The 21,071-nt window shown below is 54.2% G+C and overlaps 1 protein-coding gene across 3 annotated transcripts in view; it reads left to right on the top strand.

Annotated features, from left to right (window-relative positions):
- The window catches only part of CTNNBIP1 (catenin beta interacting protein 1), a 52,453-nt gene extending 34,071 nt beyond the window's left edge, over window positions 1-18,382 (top strand). For all 3 annotated transcript variants that reach the window (XM_045482083.1, XM_045482082.1, XM_045482081.1), the window contains one exon: window positions 15,987-18,382. In XM_045482083.1, the coding sequence (XP_045338039.1) occupies window positions 15,987-16,045 (59 nt within the window). In that variant the 3' untranslated portion in view covers window positions 16,046-18,382. The remainder of the gene's footprint in view (window positions 1-15,986) is intronic.
- Window positions 18,383-21,071: the final 2,689 nt, after the last annotated feature.

Raw genomic sequence — 21,071 nt, 5'->3', positions numbered from 1 at the left:
GGCGCCTCTCATTTGCCTCCAGGCTTCCAGGAGCTCAGCCCTGACCCCCAGCCTTCCTCTGCCTGTTGCCGGCCGGGCCAGGCCCTCTTGTCATTCCCATCCTGCACGTGCACCCTGGCTGAGCTGCTCCCACGGTCTCCTGGTCGCCTCTTGAGCAACCCCGAGACCCTTGAGCTTGGGACTGTGGCTTCCCACCTTGTATTTCTGGGGCTGTGCGCCCCCCCCCAACTGAGGCCCAGTGCACGCTTGGACAAATGAATGGGCCAGGCTCTCTTTGGGTCGGAGAGCCCACCATCCCCCAGAAAGGCAAGAACGTGGAGCCAATCTGAGTGCTGTCTCCTGCTCCCCGAGGGTGACCGAGCAGACCCTACAGCCAGGCAGGACTGACTTTGAGCCAGAGATCAATACCCCTCGGGAAAGGTCACCTTGCTGAGGAAGCCCAGCTGTAGGTGTGGGGGTCGAGAGCTGTAGCTTCCGAAGAGCGGGCTGGACAGAATGCTGAGCTCATTCCCTTCTTATCACCGGTACTACTGTCTCCATAACACGTACCGATCCCTTTTCCTGGTTATGGAATAATGCATAGTCATTGAGGAAAACTGGGGAAAGGCAGGAGCAGCAGAGAAACCTGAACGATTGAATCCTACCGCACAGCTACGATCACTGTTACCTTCTGCTCAGTTCCCCGTCAACCTTTTAAAACTATGTTTGTCGGGTTGCCTGGGTGGCTCAGGCAGTTAAGCATTCGACTCTTGATTTCGGCTCAGGTCATGATCTCATGGTTCATAAGTTCAAGCCCTGCATCGGGCTCTGCGCTGACTACAGGGAGTCTGCTTGGGATTCTCTCTCTCCTTCTATCTCTGCCCTGCCCCCACTCCGTCTCTCTCTCTCTCTCTCTCTCTCTCTCTCAAATAAATAAACATTAAAAAAAATTAAAATGTACTTGTATTCACAATCACAAATTGGGGACCGAATGGTATATATAAACATCTTAATATCCATTTTAACATCCATGTTTTACTTATGGTAATTTTTTAAAGTTTATTTATTTTGAAAGAGAGTGAGAGCGCATTCGCGCGGTTGTGCAAGTGGGGGAGGGGCACAGAGAGAGGGAGAGAGAGAGAGAATCCCAAGCAGGCTCTGGGATGTCAGCGCAGAGCCTGACGTGGGGCTTAAACCCACAGACCGTGAGATCCTGACCTGGGCCACCAAGGCACCCCGACTTATGGTAATTTTAAAGTATTTTCCAACAATTTGCAAGAAAAGATTTTAGCGATTGCATAATAAGCAGCCACGTGGCGGCCCAGAATTCACTGCCCAGACCTTCCCCGTGGGACATCTGTTTCTCATTTTTGCTATTAATTACAATAGCAGCAAACATTTATTGAGCCCTTCCTGTATGCCAGCTCCTGCGTCAAGAAGCACACAAGGGGTTATCCCGGTGAATCCCCGCCACAGCCCTGCAAGGCAGGTGCTTTCGCTTTCGAGAGGAGAAACCAGCCTGGGGAGGTTTAGTAAGCTGCTCAAGGCCTTAGGGAGCCGCCAGTGTGGGCGTGGCAGGTGTCAAACGTCCATCCTTGCCTGTAAATCTTCATCTTCATCAGTGACTTTAAGATAAATTCTAGGAGTGGCTTTAAGGCCATGTGCATTCTTCAGCAGGACTGCGTCTTATCTGAGGAATGGGTGTGATTTAGGCAATCAATATATTTCAGGAAGGTGCGGGGTGTGGGGGGAGCATTGGACTTTTCTGCTGCCTCTTTATTCTGGGCCCTTCGCCCGAAGGTGCCTATGAATGTGCTGGTTCTCTGAGAGTTCCTGGTCTCTTCCTGCCTCGGCACTGCCTAGGGGATGGGGCACCGAGCGAGCGCCAATCCCAGGCCCCCACTGGCACTTTGCAAAGCCTGCTTATGACAAGCTGACTGTAAGGACTCTCATCCTCACATGGTGCCTTGGACAGGCTCTCATCCGGGAGTCCCGGGGCACTGGTCTGGAAATGGCCCACTTTGCTAAGGAAGCTTTTGTCCCTTCTCCTCCCAGGGGCCTGCCAGGACATCCCCTGGTCTGCCACTGCCCCTCTTGTTGGCCCTGGGAGCTACAGGGCTGGCACAGTCACTGCTCAGGCCCGTTCCAGCCTCCGTCTGATGGCACTGTTTCTCCAAGAGACTTTCCAGGGAAGGTTCCTAGCCTGCAGCCAGCTGGGCTGTCCCAGGGCTCTTCTGACTTTCCCCCTTGGAAGCCAAGGCTGCTGCTCAGGGCACACTGCCAGAGAGCCTAAAATAGGTCATTTGGTCTAAGGGTTGCACTGGGAACCTTGTTAAAATAGTTGTGGTCACAGGCAGACCAGCAGGGAGCCAGTGGCCCCAGGGGAGGGCCCACCCCTCACAAGGGCCTCACGGTGGACCAAGCGAGTGCCCTCCTCCGCTCATTCCCCCAACTTGGCACTCTCCACGCCCCGGCAAGGTGCCGGCACGATCGGCCCCATTCTACAGCCAGCCTTCTTCCTGGAGTCCTCTCCCACCGCCTCCGGCTTCTGCTCTTTCCCTTCCTCCATACAGCCCTCTCTGACTCCTTCCGGGGTCCGTCTGAGCCCCTCTTCTCCCTCCGGAGCTCCCTGTGACCTTTCCTGCTGTGTAGCTGCTGTCACATTGGCAGGAGCCCTTTGGGACCGGGATCTGCGCTATGCTCCCAGTCACACGTTCAGCCCCTGGTCCAGCTTCTGGCACAGCGCTGGGGTCTGCTGGATCCTTGTGTAGACCGAGCCTGTGGGAGGCGACTCCTGCAAGAGTGTGGACTGTCTGCGGGGGGTTCTGTGTTCTTTCCTTTCCCACGTGGGGCTCCAAGGCTTCTCCCAGAGGCTCTCGGTGATAACAAGGTGTGGACTGAAATTATAGTCAGGCCCCGGGAGAATTCCAGCCTATGGGATGGGAAGGTAATTCTTTTTTTTTTTTTTTTTTTTTAACTTTAATCAACACTTACATGAGAATTGTCTGTAACCTGGTAATAATGAAATTGAACGAAGAAGATCCCGTATACATAGAATCAAACTGAAAAATCAATCAGAAAGATTTTGCATGTGATAATCCGTGTCGCAGAAAAAAGAAAAAAGCATCCCAAGAAAGGGTAAGGAATGTGCTCAAGTGCAGGACCAGCTGCTCCATTCAGCGTTCTAGTCCTGGCCTGTGAAGGGCTGCTTTGACCCTTCTTTAACCAGCCTAATGGGTTCTATCGTTTAGAACCAGGACAGGGGGGCTCCTGGGTGGCTCAGTTGGTTGAGCGTCCGACTCGAGCTCAGGTCATGATCTCACGGCTCATGCAGAGCCCATTTTGGATCCTCTGTCTCCCTCTCTCTCCCTCTCTCTCCCTGCCCCTTCCCCACTTGTGCACGCGTACGCTGTCTCTCTCTCTCAAAAATAAATAAGTATGACTAATCCCGAGGGAAGGGAAACCCACCCAGAAAGCCACAGAGAAAAGGTGCTATTTGCCTGGGCCCTGATGGATGTGTGGGAATGTGTGTAGGGCGTGGAAATTGGAGGAAGCCTCTGGAGCCTGCCCAGCATGAGTATTGGGTGACTTCGTGTCCCCCTAAGAGACTGGTGAGCCACTTACGGTGAGCCCTGGGGAGACGTCACAGGACAAAGGGTAAGGCAGGGAGATGGCTGGAAGGTCACAGTGACACCCACCTGTGAGATGCAGATGTTTTTCAGAGGTGGAACATTGAGGACCGAGAACCTGCAGGCAGGCTGAACAGGTGGGGATGGGGTTTGAGCCCCAGGGCCAAGTTCGGGACACACAGCTGCTGGGAGAGCTCTGAGTAGGAGGTGCCTGGGGGGTGGGGGTCCTGGAAGGGTGGGAGCCAGGTCTGAGCTCAGGTGCAAGGTGAGATCAGGTACAGGACTGAGAGTGGACCAGGGTGAGGCGTGGGATCAGGGGAGGTTGCGCAGGGAGGGCAGGCAGAGTGAGGGGAGGAGGGAGCCCGGTGAGCATAGCGGGAGGGGGATACCGGCCAGCTCTGAAAGGAGGGGGCTGTCAGCAGGGTCACTGTCAGGGTCCCTGGGGCTTATAATTGAGAAGTCAGTGCGACTTTCCCCTGAACAGTTTCTGTGGAGCCCTGGCTGGAAGCTAGACTGCCACAGGCCTGGGCTCCGTGAGGAAACGGAAGTGGGGGCACAGAGGTCTCTTTCAGATGCTGGCGGGGATGTCAGCTTGGGGTTGGGTGGGGCTCCAGGGACAGTCTGTAGCAATGAATTCTTGGAGTGCCGGCCGGGGACCACCACACCTGGAGCGCCGAGGGTGCTTATTAAAAATGCAGGCTCCTGGGCCCCACCCAAGCCCTCCTGAATCAGAATGCCTGCCAGGGGAGCCTGGGAGTCTGCATTTGAAATAAGCCCCCAAGGTGATTGTGATGCCCGCTAGGATTTGAGAATATACCAGGGCTTTGGACGAAGACCTGGTCGGTCCTGACCCCTCGCACCCACTCCTCCCAGATTTTGTCCCTTCTGCGCATAGCCAAGCTCTCCGGTCCGGGAGAGCTTACATTCTGGGAGACCAAAGAATTTGACCAACAAGTACCTCACCTGGAAAACAGCCCCAGAGGTAGGGCGTGTGTGTGTGTGTGTGTGTGTGTGTGTGTGTGTGTGTGTGTGTGTGTGTGTTGGGCTCAGCGGGGGGTGTGGAAGGGCGGGAGGGGCAGAGGTGGGTTTGAGGGAGCTAGAACTCCAAGTAGTGACCCCACAAGATGCTGTTTATGATGCTGTCTGCCGCAGACATTATCCTGGCCGGTCAGATGGGTGAGATGGGTGCAGTTTATCACAATTCGCAGATGAGAAAACCAAGGTAGATGTGCAGATACGTTGCCCAGGTGGGCAGGGTCAGACCCAGGCCCAGGTCCCGGGCTGCTGGGGTCCACTGAGGGAGCCCAAGCCCCGAGAGGCCCTCCCTGGCTGGGCGGGAGGCCCAGCGCCTCTGCTAGGAGCCAGTCCTACGTCTGGTGCCGTGAGCTCACCTTCTGGCAGCCTGGATGCCTGGTGGTTGTCAGCCGGGAGCCCAGTAGGTGCCACCAAGCCGGGAGCCTGCTTTGGCTGCTGAGACCTTAGTGGATCTGTGGCCGCTGTCCCCATGGCAACCAGTATCATGCTGTCTCTAGGTAAAAGCCATCCCCTGGGAACTTGAGGCATCAGAGCTGAGATGTATAGAACCCCCGGGGTTCCTAGGCTGCCGCTGCTAAAAACAGTGCCTGCCACCCAGCGGGTTTGTCTGGGAGGAGAGGAGGTGGTGTGGGAGCCTCATCGTGTGGAAACGCTCCCTCTTGGAGGAGGCTCTGGGACCTGTTTCCCCAGGAGCTTTGCTGCCTGGGTCGCTGCTGGTAGCTGAGCCGCTGCAGTTTCGGGTAGCTCGGTAGCAGCTAGTTAGCTAGTTAGTTAGCTAGCTAGTTAGCAGGTAGTTAGTGCTGATGGCAGGCTCACGGGCTAAGGAGGAAGTACCGCGGCCCCAACCCCAGAGGCAGACAGGGGAGGTGGGAGTTGCCCCGACACTCCGGAGCGTGCGCTCGTGTTTCCTCTCTAGCCCGTCAGCCGTGTGGCCGGGGCTTGGCAGGTCGGACTCCCCGGACTGTCATGAAGCCCTCAGCCCAAGTGAGTTTCCTGCGCTGTCTCTCGCTTCCAGGAGCCACGGCAGTCGGGAGCCTCCGGGGTTTCAGGGTTGCGTTTCTGAGTTTTTCAGTCCCTGGTTGTTCAGTCTTATTAGGAAGGTGTTTGGGCCCCTCAGGAGGTCAGGAGCTCCCTGACCCCAGAACATCTGAACCTGAGTAGTCCTAGGAAGCTCTGCCCAGAGAGGGGTGCAGGGGAGCCCCGCCCCATGACAGGGGGAGGCTGGGCTTGCGAGAGCTCATGGCTCTGAGTTGGGCGATGCGGATGCCCCTGCCAGGGACTGATGCTGCTTCTGGGAGTCCCCCGTTTTATCCGGTGACGTCTGTGCAGGGCTGTGCCTGCACTGTAGGGCCCAGGGCCGGCCGCCTTTGGGAGCTGGGAGAGGCTTTTCATGCCATGTGCCGGTTTCTAGGCCGGGTCTGCCCTAAGAGCGGTTTTTCCTCCCCGTCCACCTTTGAGTACTGGTTCTGAGATGGACTTTGCAGGATCCAGAGCTAGGAGAGCTCTGGCCCCCTGCAGCCGGGTGCTCTGGCGGAATCCAGGCAGGGACTACATGGTCAGCGCATCGCAGCGGCCGAGGCCCGTCCCTTCCTTCCCCAGTGCCTGTCTCTCTGGGCAAGGTCCCTCCTGGAGAGGGCGGGTGGTTTCCAGAGCAGTCCCCGTCCGTCCCAAAGCTTGAGCCCCAGGGTCCGTGCCTTTCCAAGACTGAGCTCCCCTTTCCCTGGAAAAGAGTGAGGGGCACCAGCAGGAGAACCCCAGGCGTGTTTGTGGAACAGTCCACATCCACTCTGCACCTCAGGGCCGTGGCCGCCTGTTTCCTGTTCTTTGTCACCCGTTATCACCCACCAGGCTGGAAACACGGCTGATGGGAGTGTGTGCCGGCAATTCAGGAAGCAGGCGGAGGCGCTTAGGTATTGCTGAAAAGACCTTTCGAGAGACTCGATGTGAGAGCCTCAATTAGCAAGAATGATTCTCCAGCCACTGGGGGTTGTCTGTGTGCCCCTGGGGCTTTCTCCATACACCCTGCCCCCTGCCCCCTGCCCCCTGTCTTGATGGCAAGGTGCAGATGCCTTCCGTGAGCCGGCACATGGCTGAGGCCGGTGCTGGTGCTGGTGTGGAGCCTGTTCTGGGCTTTTGACTTTGCTGGTGCGAATTCATCCTGAGTTTGCAAACAGACTAGTGAGCCCATTGTCTGTCTGCCGCCCCCAGCGAGGGGCCAGCTTCCCTTTTCTAAGCTCCTGCATAGTTGTCATTTTTCTCTGCCCAGTCACTTGACTAGACTCTGTTAAAGGGGCAAAGCTGGCATTGGACGTGGGTTGGGTGCCCTGCCCTGGTTCAGGGAGCTGTGTTCTCACCAGCGCCTTGGCCCTGCTTTCCTTAGCAGGCGAGCCATGGGACTGGGGAGACATCAGGGCCAAGCCGTAGGCCAGGGTGGGGCATTGGGGGGGCGGGAGGCACGGGTCTGGGCTCGGGGCTCCTCCCGAGTTGGCGTTTTTGGTTCCATGTTGAATCCTGTCCCACTGTGCCAGAGTTCTTTCGGTGGTGTTTTTTAAATCCCTGGTCTTGGTTCCATTCTGATGGATGGGCCCAGTCTCTGCCGGGAAGCCTGGACAGTCACAGTGCTCTGGGTGACTGGAGCGAGTCAGTTATTCCCTTCCCCGGAGAGGCAATGGCAGTGTGTCCTGGTGGGGAAGCATGGACTTCAGGGTCTAGGTCTGGGTCCTCCCTGTGCTTCTGATTCCCTGAGTTGCTATAGGGCTTCTCTCCTCATCTGGACAATAAGGATTCATCCTGTCCCACGAGCTCTCCCAGGTGCTGTGCATCTGTGAGTGAACAAGATAAAGTCCCTGATTACACGGAATGTGCCTCCCACTGGGGAATCAAAGATCGCACGAATATATAACGCTGTGGTTGGTGCTGAGGGTCCTGAAGCAGGCTGCGCCACCCTGAGGGACTGACGCAGGGCACTGTTTTATTTTTTATTTTTTATTTTTTAATGTTTATTTATTTTTGAGAGAGACAGAGACAGAGACAGAATGCGAGTGGGTTAGGGGCAGAGAGAGGGGGAGACACAGAATTGGAAGCAGGCTCCAGGCTCTGGGCTGTGAGCACAGAGCCCGATGCGGGGCTCGAACTCACGAGCCGTGAGATCACGACCCGAGCCGAAGTCGGACGCTCAGCTGACTGAGCCACCCAGGCACCCCTCACAGGGCACTGTTTTAGAAGCTGTGGTCAGGGAGGGTCTGGGGAGACGATTTTGCCCAGACACTGGCATGAAGTGCAAGAGCGGTGTGTGACATGAACTTGGGGAAGAGCACTGAGGCAAAGGAAACAGCAAGTGCAAAGGTCCTGAGGCACAAGTTACCCGTTCCTGAAGGACAGCCCAGAAGGCCCACAGGGCTGGAGTGGCGTGAGGAGATGTGTGTGTATAAAAGGAGGTGAAGAGACAGCCAGAGGCCAGACGTGTTGGCTCTTGCAGGCCGTGTGGAATTTGGAGTTTACTTTTGAGTATGATGAGAAATCTTGCAATAAGAAGCCTTTGGAGAGTTTTGAGCAAAGGAGTGGCAGGGTCTGACTTACGTTTTTAAGAACTTCCTCCTCGCTGCTGTGTGACAATGGGCAATTTGGGGGCCAGAGTGCCGAGATCCAGGAAGACGGGCCCAGGAGGCTTGATGGGCAGTGGTAGCCTGGACCGGGTGGTGGTTGGGGAAACAGTGACATAGCCAGGATATAGTTTAAAAGTAAAGCCGACATGAGGCACCTCGCTGGCTTGGTTGGAAGAGCGTGTGACTCTTTTTTCTTTTTTTAAATAAATGTTTATTCATTTTTAAGAGAGAGAGAGAGAGAGAGTGAGCAGGAGGAGGGGCAGAGAGAAGGGGAGAGAGAGAGAGAATCCCAAGCAGGCTCCTCACTGCCAGTACAGAGCCTGGTGCGGGGCTTGAACTCACAAACCATGAGATCGTGACCTGAGCTGAAGTCAGATGATGCTCAACCAACTAAGCCACCCAGGTGCCCCCAGCCTGTGACTCTTCATCTTGTGAAGTTGTGAGTTTGAGCCCCACGTCGGGTGTAGAGGTTCCTTTAAAAAAAACCAAAAACCGGGGCACCTGGGGGGCTCAGTCAGTTGAGCGTTCGACTTCGGCTCAGGTCATGATCTTGCAGTTCGTGAGTTCGAGCCCCGCGTCGGGCCCTGCGCCGACAGCTCGGAGCCTGGAGCCTGCTTTGGATTCTGTGTCTCCCTCTGTCTGCCCCTTCCCCATTCATTCTTTGTCTCTCTCTGTCTCTCAAAAATGAATAAATGTTAAAAAAATAAAATTAAATTAAAAAAAAAAAACCAAGCTAAAGGATAATAAAAGTAGAGACAATCAGATTTGCTGGTGTGCTGGACACGGAATGTGTGTGTGTGTGTGTGTGTGTGTGTGTGTGCGCGCGCGCTTGCATGGGATGGGAGTGGGGGGATCGGGAGGATCCCTTGCAGGATTTTTGAGCGACCAGAGGATGGCCAGGCCCTTGCTAAGGGGGGCGGCTGAGGGTGGAGTGGGCCGGAGAGCCCGTTTGACGTTCAGCCAGCTGTGAGGGTTCCAATGTCTCCACCTCCTTGCTAACTCCTATGGTCACTTTTTGATGCTGGCCCTCCTAGTGGCTGTGAAGTGGTGTCTCATTGTATCTTTGACTTGCGTTTCCATGGTGACTAATGATGTTGAATTGAGCATCTTTTGACGTGGTTGTTGACCATTCTTCTATCTTCTTTGGGAAAAATCTCTAAATCTCTATTCAAGATCTTTGCCCATTTTAAAAATTGAGTGGACTTTTAATTATTATCGAATTGTGTTTATTTATATATTCCAGGTACCGGTCCCTTACCAGATATGTGACTCGCAAATATACTGTCCCATTCAGTTGGTTGCCTTTCCACTTTTTTTTTTTTTAATGTTTATTTATGTATTTTGAGAGAGCGAGACAGAGTGCACACATGCATGAGTGTGGGCGGGGGTGGAGGGAGGGGCAGAGAGAGAGAGAATTCCAAGCAGGCTCCCTGCTATCAGCACAGAGCCCAACGTGGGGCTTGATCCCACCCATGAGATCATGACCTGAATTGAAACTAAGAGCTGGACACTTAACTGACTGAGCCACCCAGATGCCCCTCTACTTTTTTTTTTTTTTTTTAAATGTTTATTTTTGAGAGAGAGAGAGAGACAGAGTGTGAGCCAGGGAGGGGCAGAGAGAGAGGGAGACACAGAATCTGAAGCAGGCTCCAGGCTCTGAGCTGTCAGCACAGAGCCCGTCGTGGGGCTCCAACCCATGAGCCGTGAGATCATGACCTGAGCCGAAGTCAGATGCTTAACTGACTGCGCCACCCAGGCGCCCCTCATTGTCATTTTCTTTAAAGCTTCTCTCTCTCTCTCTCTTTTTTTAAGTTTTTCTTTTCTTTTCTTTTCTTTTCTTTTCTTTTCTTTTCTTTTCTTTTCTTTTCTTTTCTTTTCTTTTCAAGTAATCTCTACACCAAACACGGGGCTTGAACTCACGACTTGAAAATCAAGGGTCACATGCTCTCCCAACTGAGCCAGCCAGGCGCCCCAGCAGTTCACTTTTTTGGTAGCATCCTTTGAAACATAAACATTTTTAAGTTCAATAAAGCCCAATTTATCTATCTTTTCTTTGGGTGTGCTTTGGTTGTCCTATCTAAGAAATCAGTTCCTAACCCAAGGCCATGAAGATTTACTCCGGTGTTTTCTTCTAAGAGTTTTATAGTCTTATAATTTTGTAATTTTGGCAGTTATATTTAGGTCGTTGGTCCATTTTGGGTTAATTTCTGTACATGGTGCAGGGTAAGGGTCCAAGTTCATCCCTGGCATGGGAACATCCAGTTCCCTTCTCTCCAACTGAGTTGTCTTGACACCCTTGTCGAAACCTAACTGACCCTAAGTGGGGGGATTTAGTTTTGAACTTTCAGGTCGGTTCTATTGATCAGCCTGTCTACCCTTAACACTAGTACCACCCTGTCTTGTGTATTGTGGCCTTGGAGGAAATGATACAATCCCAAAGCGTGAGTCCAACTTTGTTCTTCTTTCTCAAGACAATTTTGGCTGTTCTGGATCCTCTGCATTTTCCATGTGAATTTTAGGAGCAGCTTGTCAATTTCTGCACAAAAGGCCAGCTGGGATTTTGATAGGAGTTGTGTTGACTGCCTTTCCAGGATGTTGTCAACAGTGATGTTTTGTACTTTTCTCGGTACGAATTCTACAGTCCGTTTGTCCAATTTATTCCTAAGTATTTTATTATTTTTGATGCTATTGTAAATGAAATTTTCTTTTTTAAAAAAATTTTTAATGTTTATTTTTGAGAGAGAGAAAGAGACAGAACATGAGCAGGGGAGGGTAGAGAGGAGACACGGAATCTGAAACAGGCTCCAGGCTCTGAGCTGTCAGCACAGAGCCCGACGTGGGGCTCGAACTTACCAACCGTGAGATCATGACCTGAGCCGAAGTCGGACGCTTAACCAACTGAGTGACCCAGGTACCCCATAAATGAAATTTTCTTAATTTCATCTTCAGATTCTTCATTGCTAGTGTATAGAAATACAAACAATGAGGGGCGCCTGGGTGGCTCGGTCGGTTAAGCGTCCGACTTGACTCAGGTCATGATCTCGTAGTTTGTGAGTTCAAGTCCTGCGTCAGGGTCTGTGCTGACAGCTCAGAGCCTGGAGCCTGCTTTGAATTCTGTGTCCCCCTCGCTCTCTGCCCCTCCCCCACTCGCTCTCTGTCTCTCTCTCTCTCAAAAAATTAATAAACATTAAAATAAAAAAGAAGAAATACAACCAGTGTTTATATATTGATTTTGTATCCTGCAACTTCAAACTATTTATTAGTCCTAATAGTTTTCAGTGAATTCCTTAGGATTTTCTTTTTTTTTTTAATTTTTTTTTTCAACGTTTATTTATTTTTGGGACAGAGAGAGAGCATGAACAGGGGAGGGGCAGAGAGAGAGGAAGACACAGAATCGGAAACAGGCTCCAGCCTCTGAGCCATCAGCCCAGAGCCCGACGCAGGGCTCGAACTCACGGACCGCGAGATCGCGACCTGGCTGAAGTCGGACGCCTAACCGACTGCGCCACCCAGGCGCCCCTAGGATTTTCTATATACAAGAACCATGTCATCTACAAATATGGTTTTACCTCTTCCTTTTCAATTTGGGTATCTTTTGTTTCCTTGCCTAGTTGCCCTGGATAGAACCTTCAACTCAACATTGAATAGAAGTGATAGGAATTTGGGGCGCCTGGGTGGCTCAGTTGGTTAAGCGTCCGACTTCAGCTCTGGTCATGATCTCACAGTTCGTGAGTTCGAGCCCCGCATCGGGCTCTGTGCTAACAGCCTGGAGCCTGCTTCGGATTCTATGTCTCCCTCTCTCTCTGCCCCTGCCCTGCTCACACTCTGCATCTCTGTCTCTCTCTCCCTCTCTCTCAAAAGTAAATGAACATTTAAAAAAAATTTTTTAAAAAAAAGCGACAGGAGCAGACATCCTTGAAATGGGGGGGGGGGGGGAGCTTCCAGTTTTTCACCATTAAGGGTGATCACAGCTGTGGGATTTTAATAAATGCCCTTTATCAGATTGAGAAAGCTCCCTTCTTTTTTTTTTTTTTTTATTTTTTTTTTAACCTTTTATTTATTTTTGAGACAGGGAGAGACAGAGCACGAACAGGGGAGGGTCAGAGAGAGGGAGACACAGAATCTGAAACAGGCTCCAGGCTCTGAGCTGTCAGCACAGAGCCTGATGCGGGGCTCAAACTCACGGACCGTGAGATCATGACCCGAGCTGAAGTCGGCCGCTCAACCGACTGAACCACACAGGAGAAAGCTCCCTTCTATACCAGATGTGTTGAAGGAGGGTCTTCCCATGAAGGGGTGTTGAATTTTGTCAGATGTGTTTTCTGTGCTATTCAGACCATTGTATGGTTTTCGTCCCTGTTTTTGTATTGGTAGGCTGTAATACATGAGTTGATTTTCAGGGGTTAGGACACCCTTGCATATCTTGGGATAAATCTCACTTGTTCAGAGTATATAATCCTTTTTATATATTGCTGTATGGTTTGCTAGTACTTTGTTGAATGTTTTTGCATAACACAGGTATAATGAATATCTATATTCATAAGAGATACTGGTGTGGTTCTCTTTTCCCATGATGCTTTCATCTGGTTTTGGCCATCTTTTTTTTTTTTTTTTTAATGTTTATTTATTTATTTTGAGAGAGAGAGAGAGTGTGAGCTGGGGGAGGGGGGGAGAGAGAGAGAGAGAGAGAGAGAGTGAGAGAGAGTGAGTCCCAAGCAGGCTCCACCCTGTCAGCACAGAGCCCAGTGCGGGGCTCGATCCCATGAACCGTGAGATCGTGACCCTAGCCGAAATCAAGAGTCGGACGCTTAACCGACTGAGCCGCCCAGACACCCCTGGTTTGGGCCATCTTTATCTTTCAGTGTGTCCGAGAGTGTGAGCAGGAGGCTCGCCAGCTTCTCCCCTCCTGTGCTCACCTGCATCCAGCAGAAAGGGGTGCACAAAAGCTCGGGCCCGAGTCCAGACAGTGTCAGCAGAGGTAACAATGGGGTGGACACAGCCTCATCTGTAAAATGGTATAGGAAACCTAGCGGACAGCCTGGAGGCGGCAGGATGGGCCTTCCTGTTCTGAGCCTTGTGATTGCCGGCAACAGTTGCACCCAAGGGAGCTGCCACATACTGAACCTTAAAGGAGGAAGGACAGCAGGGACCAACCTGAGGCCCTTCCTGGCTCTGAAGCTCTAAGAGCTCCATTCTGCCAGCTAAGCGAGCAGCGCGCCCTCCCTGGTAGGTGGCTGGCCCAGATTTCCCGGAGAAGAGGAGGGAGGGGAGCAGCATCCTTGCCCAGAGGCCTGTGTGCCTCCTGGCCAGGCCCTCGTAGTGCAGGCCAGCCACTGATAAGGAGAGGTCAGACGATGCTCTGGAAGGGCCTGCCCCGCTTGGCGAGGCCCGGAAGACAGCCGGTCCTTTGGGAACAGAACAGGGCACGGGCTGGGCGGCAGCTCTGCGGGCCCTCTCCACACCCAGCTCCCGCAGCAGAGTGGGAGGCTCTAAAAATGCAAGCTGCTGATTTCCCCACCCCAGCCAGGGACGGGCGACCAGCTGGCACTGTGGCACCAGCGGGACTCTGGCAGATCCTCTTCCACCTTGAGGTGTCATGCTAAATAGTCACCGGGGTCCCTGTGTGACCTTGAGGGGGTCACTTCCTTCCCCAACTCGGAGCCTAGCCCAGGTGCGCACACCAGGCAGCCTGTGGGGTCGGGAGCCCGTGGTCGTTCCCTCCGCAGACTCACCGTTCCCTCCCGGGGTGGCCAGGGCTATTTTTGTGCCTGCAGCTCAGTCCAGAGGCCTAAGGTCCCCGTGAGAAAGCCCACGAGGCAGGCAAGGAAAGAAGCAAGTGGCTGCCTCTCCTTGCCGCAGCCCAGGCAGCTCTCTCCTCCCCTCTCTCAGCCCCCACCTGCCCCTCCCCATCGCCCGGGGAAGAGCCGGCATCTGCTAGGTGACCAGCTCAGCTGCCATGCAGGGTATGATGTCATCTTGGATTCTGTGGTTGCTAGGAAAATTCTGCCTGCAGTGATATTTCGTGGTCCTAGGACTGAGGCGAGAACAGAATGTTCCCGAGAGGACAGGGGAAGGATTCGTAGGGCTTCCCAAGCAAAGGAGCCCCCCATCCCAAGAAGTCAGAGGATTTGAGCTTCTTCCCAGGAGCTTGTTCCCCTTCTCAGGAAGAGAAGTTGTGCGGGTCACGGCAGAAACGCGTCAAGGCAGGTTGGGGTGCGAGCGGCAGGGCTGGCTCCCCTGACAGCACCGTGGCGACCTGGTGGCCAAAGGCACATGTCCGTGATGTTGCCTCCTTGTGTGAGGACCCTCCTCCTGCAGCACCACAGCTGGGGGGCTCCCCCACCCCTCGGTTTCCAGGGGCAGCAAGAAGGAGGAGGCGGTGTGGAGGAAGACAGCCAGCGCCATGCGGGGGGTGAGGGGCAAGGCGGACACCGTTTCACAGGCCGGAAGCTCAGCCACGAACCACCCGCACCCGCCCCCTCTTCCGTGGCCTTTCCTGTGTCTGTTCTCCTCATCCTCCCCTCCTGGGGAGATCCCCTCCGGCAGGACAGAGGAGAAGTCTGTCAGAAAGGCCACGGCAGCTGATTATTGTTCAGGGCCTGACCACGAATTGCCCTTTAGAAAAAGGGGAGGGGGGCCTGGCTGGTTCAGTCGGTAAACGTACTGACTCCTGATCTTGGGGTCGTAAGTTCGAGCCCCAAGTTGAGTGTAGAGATTTTTTTTTTTTTTTTTAATCTTAAGGGGCGCCTGGGTGGCTCAGTCAGTTAAGCGTCCAACTTTGGCTCAGGTCATGATCTCGAGGTTCGTGGTTCGAACCCCACATCAGGCTCTGCACAGAGCCTGCTTGGGTCTCTCTCTCCCCCTCCTCTCTCTGCCTCCCCGCCCCCAAAAATAAATAAATAAGCTTTAATAAAACTAAAAACAGATACGAGGAAGGAAGGAAGGAAGGAAGGAAAGAAAAGGGGAGAAAGCAGTAGGCCCCAGGGAGGGCCAGGTCCAGCAGGGGTCAGGACCTGCTGGTCCGCTCACTTGCCCTGCGGCCTCCTCCTTCTGCCTGAGCAGCTCTGGGTAGCCACGGCAGGTCAGTGTTTTGAACTCTTTCCCTCCTCCCTCTTGCCTTTTCTGGCTGCATGTCAGAGCCTGTCTTATGGAAAACAAGACAAAGGAAGTGATTTCACGAGTGCCTGGACCAGAATCTCAAATCCATGTTTAAAAATAACAATAATAAAGATTATGGCTATTATCTATCTCTGTAGGAGCCAGGCCGACTGCAGGCCAGAAATGGGCCTGGCTGTGCTCTTTTGAGCAGGTGCGAGGTGTGGGCAAAGAGGGATGGCTATTAGAAATCCTAATGAACCTCCAAAGGATCAAGACACGAGTCTTCAGAAGAAAAAGGAAGGTTCCCGAAGGCCTCTGGCTTTGGTGACCTGGGAGGAAGCTATGTGAGCAGAGCCCTACTCTGGGACCTGCAGCCCTGGGTGCGGGTCACACAGGCTTCTCAGTGGCATAGCCTTGAGCAAGCCTCTGAGGCTCGCCCCCGCAGCCCTGCCACCCTATGGTGGCGTGTCCCCTGGCCAGGCCGTAGGAAAGGCCCAGAGAGGAGGCGGTTGGCTGCTTTGGAAGCAGTTGGCACTGTGCTGGACTAACGCTGTCACGGGCGCCCGAGCCGCCTTGCCCCGCCCAGATTGCAGCCTGACACCCGAGGCCCAACCAACAGCTCTTTCCTCCTGGTGTGCAGGTGCGGAGGACGTGGTGATGGCATTTTCCAGGTCGGAGACGGAGGACCGGAGGCAGTAGCTGTGAACCCCTTGGAACACCCTGGAAGCTGGCAAGGGCCAAGAGATCTGTGTGGACCTCGGCCAGCCGAGTGGCAGCAGATCACCTTCCCGATTCCCCCTGCCCCTACACCCTACCCTACCCCACTCCAGGGTCACTCAGCAGGGCTGGCACCGAAGGAGGCACCGGTGGTGCAGTTACAATTGGCTTAAAGGGACGGACTCATGATTGGCTGCAGGAAGAAACCCTTTTATTTTTAAATCTTGACCAACAGAAACCTTTTATTTTTATTTCTGACTTTTTTTTTTTTTAATTTGCTCCTCGGTATATGGCTTCCCAGGAAGCTCTCCGAGATCTGGTGCTTTATTTAGGTCACTTTTTAGGAATGTGAAGAGGCCCGATTGGCTGCTTAAACTGGAAAAGGATTCTGATTGGCCAGCTAGTGGGAAACGGTGTTGTTTTTTTTTTTTTTTTTCTTTGATTGGCTGCAGGTGTTCTGCTGATAGCAACAGCTTCTCTCTTTTCAATGCTGAAAACAGGGTTTGGGACATTGGTTGTTATATTTGACTTGAAAAGAAAAAAAAAAAAAAAGAAACCAAGTGCGCTTTGCAATATTTATTACACAAAGAGCTTGCTGCTGCTTTCACGTGTTTTGTTTGTGTTCGCATTTGATTTGATTTTGATATGTGTGTTTGGTTTCTCATTGGCTCATCCGCGACTCCCGTTTCCAGGGGCGCCCCCGGCTCGGCCGCATGGGCGGTGTCTCTCCAGTCCGGGGGTCCACCCGGAGAGTGCGTTTGCTCTAATGCCCACACCGGGCTCCACTGGCAAGGGGACCTCCGAGGCCCCATGCAGGGTCTACAGCTGGAAAAGAGGGCCCCCAAGGAGGTTTGTGCTGTCCTGCAGGAGCAGACCAGAGCTTAGAGGTGACCATTAGCCAGGATTTATGTTCATCACTTCCATGCATTGGCACCCGGCCAGGCCCCCTTCCGGGGGGAGCTGTGGGGCTCCGCTCCGCATGGGGCTGGGCCTCTCTGGCCTGTCCCTGCTGAGTAGAGCAGCGGGTGGCTCTGACCTTTCAGCCGATCCCTCCATATCTACTTCCTGAAGCCTCATCTGGGGCTCCTCCTGTAAAGGGCAGGAGCTGCTCCTGGCTGTGAGACCCCACAGTGGAGCAGAGGTCTCTGCCCGGGAGCCCGGAACCCCCACAAAGGCCCCAGCTTGGCTCACGAGGCCCGGGAGGCCTTTAGGTCTCCACACCCGGCCCTGGCCTCCGCCAGCCAGGCTCCCAGGGTACCTGCCGCTGGGCAGTAGGCCCTGGCCCGGGCTTGGAGTCCTCATATCCGACGGAAGGGTCCCTCTCCATGTCAGCCTGGAACAGACATTGTTTGCTTCTGAAGTGCCGACTGAGACAGCTGGCCGGGCCTTCGCTGAGCAGGTTCCACCAGGCCGGCCCTCGGCCCGGATCCCCAGAGACACACGGCAGAGCAGCCGGGTTTGAGGGGCGGTGAGAGCCCCAGGTCTTCCCACCTGCCCTCCTCCTTCCCTCGGGGGGAGCCTGGCCTTCTCCCTGTGTCTCTCACCAGAGTGGAGTCTGGGTGGGGAGGTGGAGGAAGATGGGGACCTCAGGGACCGGGAGCCTGGACCCTCCCCCGAGACGGTAAATGGCTGAGGCCCCCGTTTTGCCCCAGGTTCCCAGAGCCAGGAGAAGATTCTCAGAGCCAGACTCCCCCTTCTCAGGGCTGGGGCTGTACGGATCACAGGAGCTGCCCTGGGGCCATGTGGACGGCTCGTGCTGTGCTGTGGGCCTTGCCCCAGAAGGACTCGCGTGTCACAGCTTAGATGGCCCTGACCTCCTCCGCACGTGGGCCTGGTTAGCTGACCTGGTTAGGTTAACCTTCAAAGAGCGTCGATCCCCAGGGAGCGGGGACTGTGGAGACACCAACAGTGGCCCGAGAGCATCCTGAGGAGGAGAGGCAATTGGCGCATGTGTGAGCACACACACACTTTCACTCTCAGTGTCCTGCCTCCAGCTGAGCCCCTGGGGAAAGGTCAGCTTTTGCGAGCCCCCTCCCCCCAGGTTATGACATCTGTCACCAGGTGCCAGTACCAGGTTGCCATTTTCCCCCTCTCTGTGTACCTGCAGCTCCCATAAAGGGTCCGTGTCCAGGCCAGTGGTGTGTCTGTGCCCCAGCCTGTCCTTGTCAAGGTCACAGGGCCTCCCTCTTGTAACAGCAATGGCCCCGGTCTGTCTTGCCATCTGAACACGAAAAGTGAAGGTGTTTCTGTGGCTCCATATTTCAACTGAAAATATATCTGTTGGAGAAAAAAAAATTAACAATAAAGATTTTTAATAGCTTGGTGTGTGAGCTGAGTTACCTCCCTCGGAGTTGGGTGCGTTCGTTGATTGCCCCATGTCGCATGGGCTCCGCTGCTGGGCCCTCTCTCCCCAAGGAGACACCACAGGGAGGGTCAAAAACACCATGTTTGCTAGTTTGATTGTCTGTGACCTGGAGGGTGACTCGGGGCTTGGAAGAATTCCGAGATCTGCCCAGCTGACAGGTCCCTGGAAGGCTGAGCCCCCTTTTTGACCTGGAGATTCTGATACCGTCTTCGATTGGACTGAGGTCAGCCTTCAGACGTGACCTTGCCCCTCTGTGGTCTCGAGCAGACACTGGGCACCTGCAAGAGTGCGGGGGCCCTTCTATCCTAGACACCCCAGCCCCCTGTGTGATGGCAGTGGTCTTGGGCTACTTGTAACAAAAGTCCAAACAGAATATCCGGCCCCTCCATCATCCCAGAAATGGGAGATTTATTGCTGTTCAGCTGTATATTCAAGTTTAGAAGCTGAAATCATTTCTGCTTTAGGAATTTTTGCTTTGGAAGCATTTTCTAGAATGTTTCATTTCCACCCTTCATCATCCCATTTTAGGTCTTCTTTTTTTTTTTTTTTTTTTTTCCGCTTACGTGGACTCCCTGCTTCTATTTCCTTTTCAAAGAGTTTCACTGGGAGCTAAACGCTGTGGGGTTTATAGACTCTGAGGACGGACAGCCCAATCGACATCATTCACTCTTAGCGTTGGGAGAGATGTTGAAGGCCGCCTAACAGGCCACACGGTGACCAGATGTGCGTCACCTCTGAAAGGTCTCTAAAAAGGGCTTGTCTAGGCTTTGCTTGGATACCCTCCAGGGTATTTTACATGGAGTTGGCCTGCCTTTCTCTGTAGGTTTTTATTTATTTGAATGGTTATTTTTGAGAGAGAGAGAGAGACAGAGGATGAGGGGGGGAGGGGCAGAGAGAGAGAGGGCGACACAGAATCCGAAGCAGGCTCCAGGCTCCGAGCTATCAGCACAGAGCCCGATGTGGGGCTCAAACTCACGAACCGCGAGATCATGACCCGAGCCGAAGTCAGACGCTTAACCGACGGAGCCACCCAGGTGCCCCGAGGAAAAAGTTTTTAAAAAGACAGCTGTGTTAGCCAGACATTACAGAGACACAATCTCCAAGGGCTCACGTTAGGTAAATTGCTTGTGTTCTGATTTGCACTGTCGGGAGTTACCCTTGGCGTTAATCTGCCCTTCTACACTGAGCAGTTGAGCAGGGGGAGGCGCTGACTGGCCCTGGTGCCACTGCCCAGCCCCCAGCAGAGACCCTGAGAGCGGACCCGGGAGGGAGGCGCCCTCCCAGAGTTGTCTAACTCGGTTGTGTCTCTTGTGGGAATTAGGCCAGCAAGAAAGAGGAGTTGGGACACCACAGCAGGCCCAGGAAAAACACTGGGGGCCGCGCGGCGTCTTTCAGGGTCCCTCGGCCCACACAGCAGGCGGCCTTCTGGGTTCACCTTCCTGGGTACAGGTGCACGCAGCCAGAAATGACGACAACCCCTGGGATCGGGTCTGCTGAGGCCTGAGGCAGCCGGAGGCCAGGCTGAGCCTGGGGGAGGCCGGGTGGGCTGCGAAGAGGCGGGGGGCAGGGTACCCTGCCTTTTGTTGGTGTTTCCCAGCCCTGGGGGGGAGGGCGGTTGAGTTATGAAGCGCTTTTCCCTGTCCCTGCAGGCAGCTTCGAGAATCCAGGCTGTTCCAGCCTTTGAACAGGGCCCTTTGTAGCAGGGAAACCGATCCCTCTGGGGCACCTGGTTCAGTGGTGGGGGCAGGAGCCAGCTCCCGGAGCCGGGAGCCCTACCAGTACCCACCTGCCACACCCGCACGGGCCAGTCATCCCTCTCTCAACGCCCCTGTTGCCCTCCGCACCCACCCCTTTCCGGGAAATAGACTGACCTGAGGCCGCGTTTAGAAAACACGCTTCTCTCTGTCTCTACTGAAGGAACTCCCTTTCCTTGGGCAATAACCGGGTGTTTAGGAGATTTGGGAGGCTTGTGGGGACGACAACTGCTAGCCCTAATTTAAACAAAGGCCTCCTTAAAGGATAAAGGCAGTGAGATGCTTTTCGAATATCAGCAGGTGCCCGGCCTTCACTTCTCTCCTTGACATTGCAGACCGGTCTCCCAGAGGGACCGGGCGGTCCTGCCCGGCAAGGAGGTCAGGAGAGCCGCTGACAGGGCCTAAGCCCCATCCTGCCCTGCCTGGGCTGCCTTGTTTGCCCACCTGTCGGGGAGGCTGGCCCCACATACACAGTCCCAGGAGGCGACTTCAGACCCAGAACTTGTGAGAGTTTCCCCCTCCTGGCCGTTGGCCTCGGCCCTTGAGGGAGGGAGGTTTCCCACACCCATCTTTTATGCAGGTAACTCCCTCGTCCTGGTCTCAATAACGCAGGGAACGTGCGTCGGGTGCTGCCCGTGTGCGGGTGCACAGCCCTGTATTTCCGCCATCTCCAGTCGTGTGTGAGGCAAGGACGGTATTGTCCCCATTTTACAGATGAGAAAATAACATAATTTGCTTCAAGGTCAGCGCTTCTCCCTTCTCCGCACCCCTGGCCAGCGTCTGGCAGCCTAGCCTCGAAGACGCCTGTCCCCACGTGAGGTCAGCGACAGAGCTCAGAGATGAGGGACTGCAGGCTCGGATGGGAGCCCTGCCTCCCTACTGTGACCTC

Source organism: Leopardus geoffroyi, chromosome C1, assembly GCF_018350155.1.
Source record: "Leopardus geoffroyi isolate Oge1 chromosome C1, O.geoffroyi_Oge1_pat1.0, whole genome shotgun sequence".
Taxonomy (NCBI): domain Eukaryota; kingdom Metazoa; phylum Chordata; class Mammalia; order Carnivora; family Felidae; genus Leopardus; species Leopardus geoffroyi.
The sequence above is the reverse complement of the archived record's forward strand: the minus strand, read 5'-3'. Positions and strand labels throughout refer to the sequence as shown.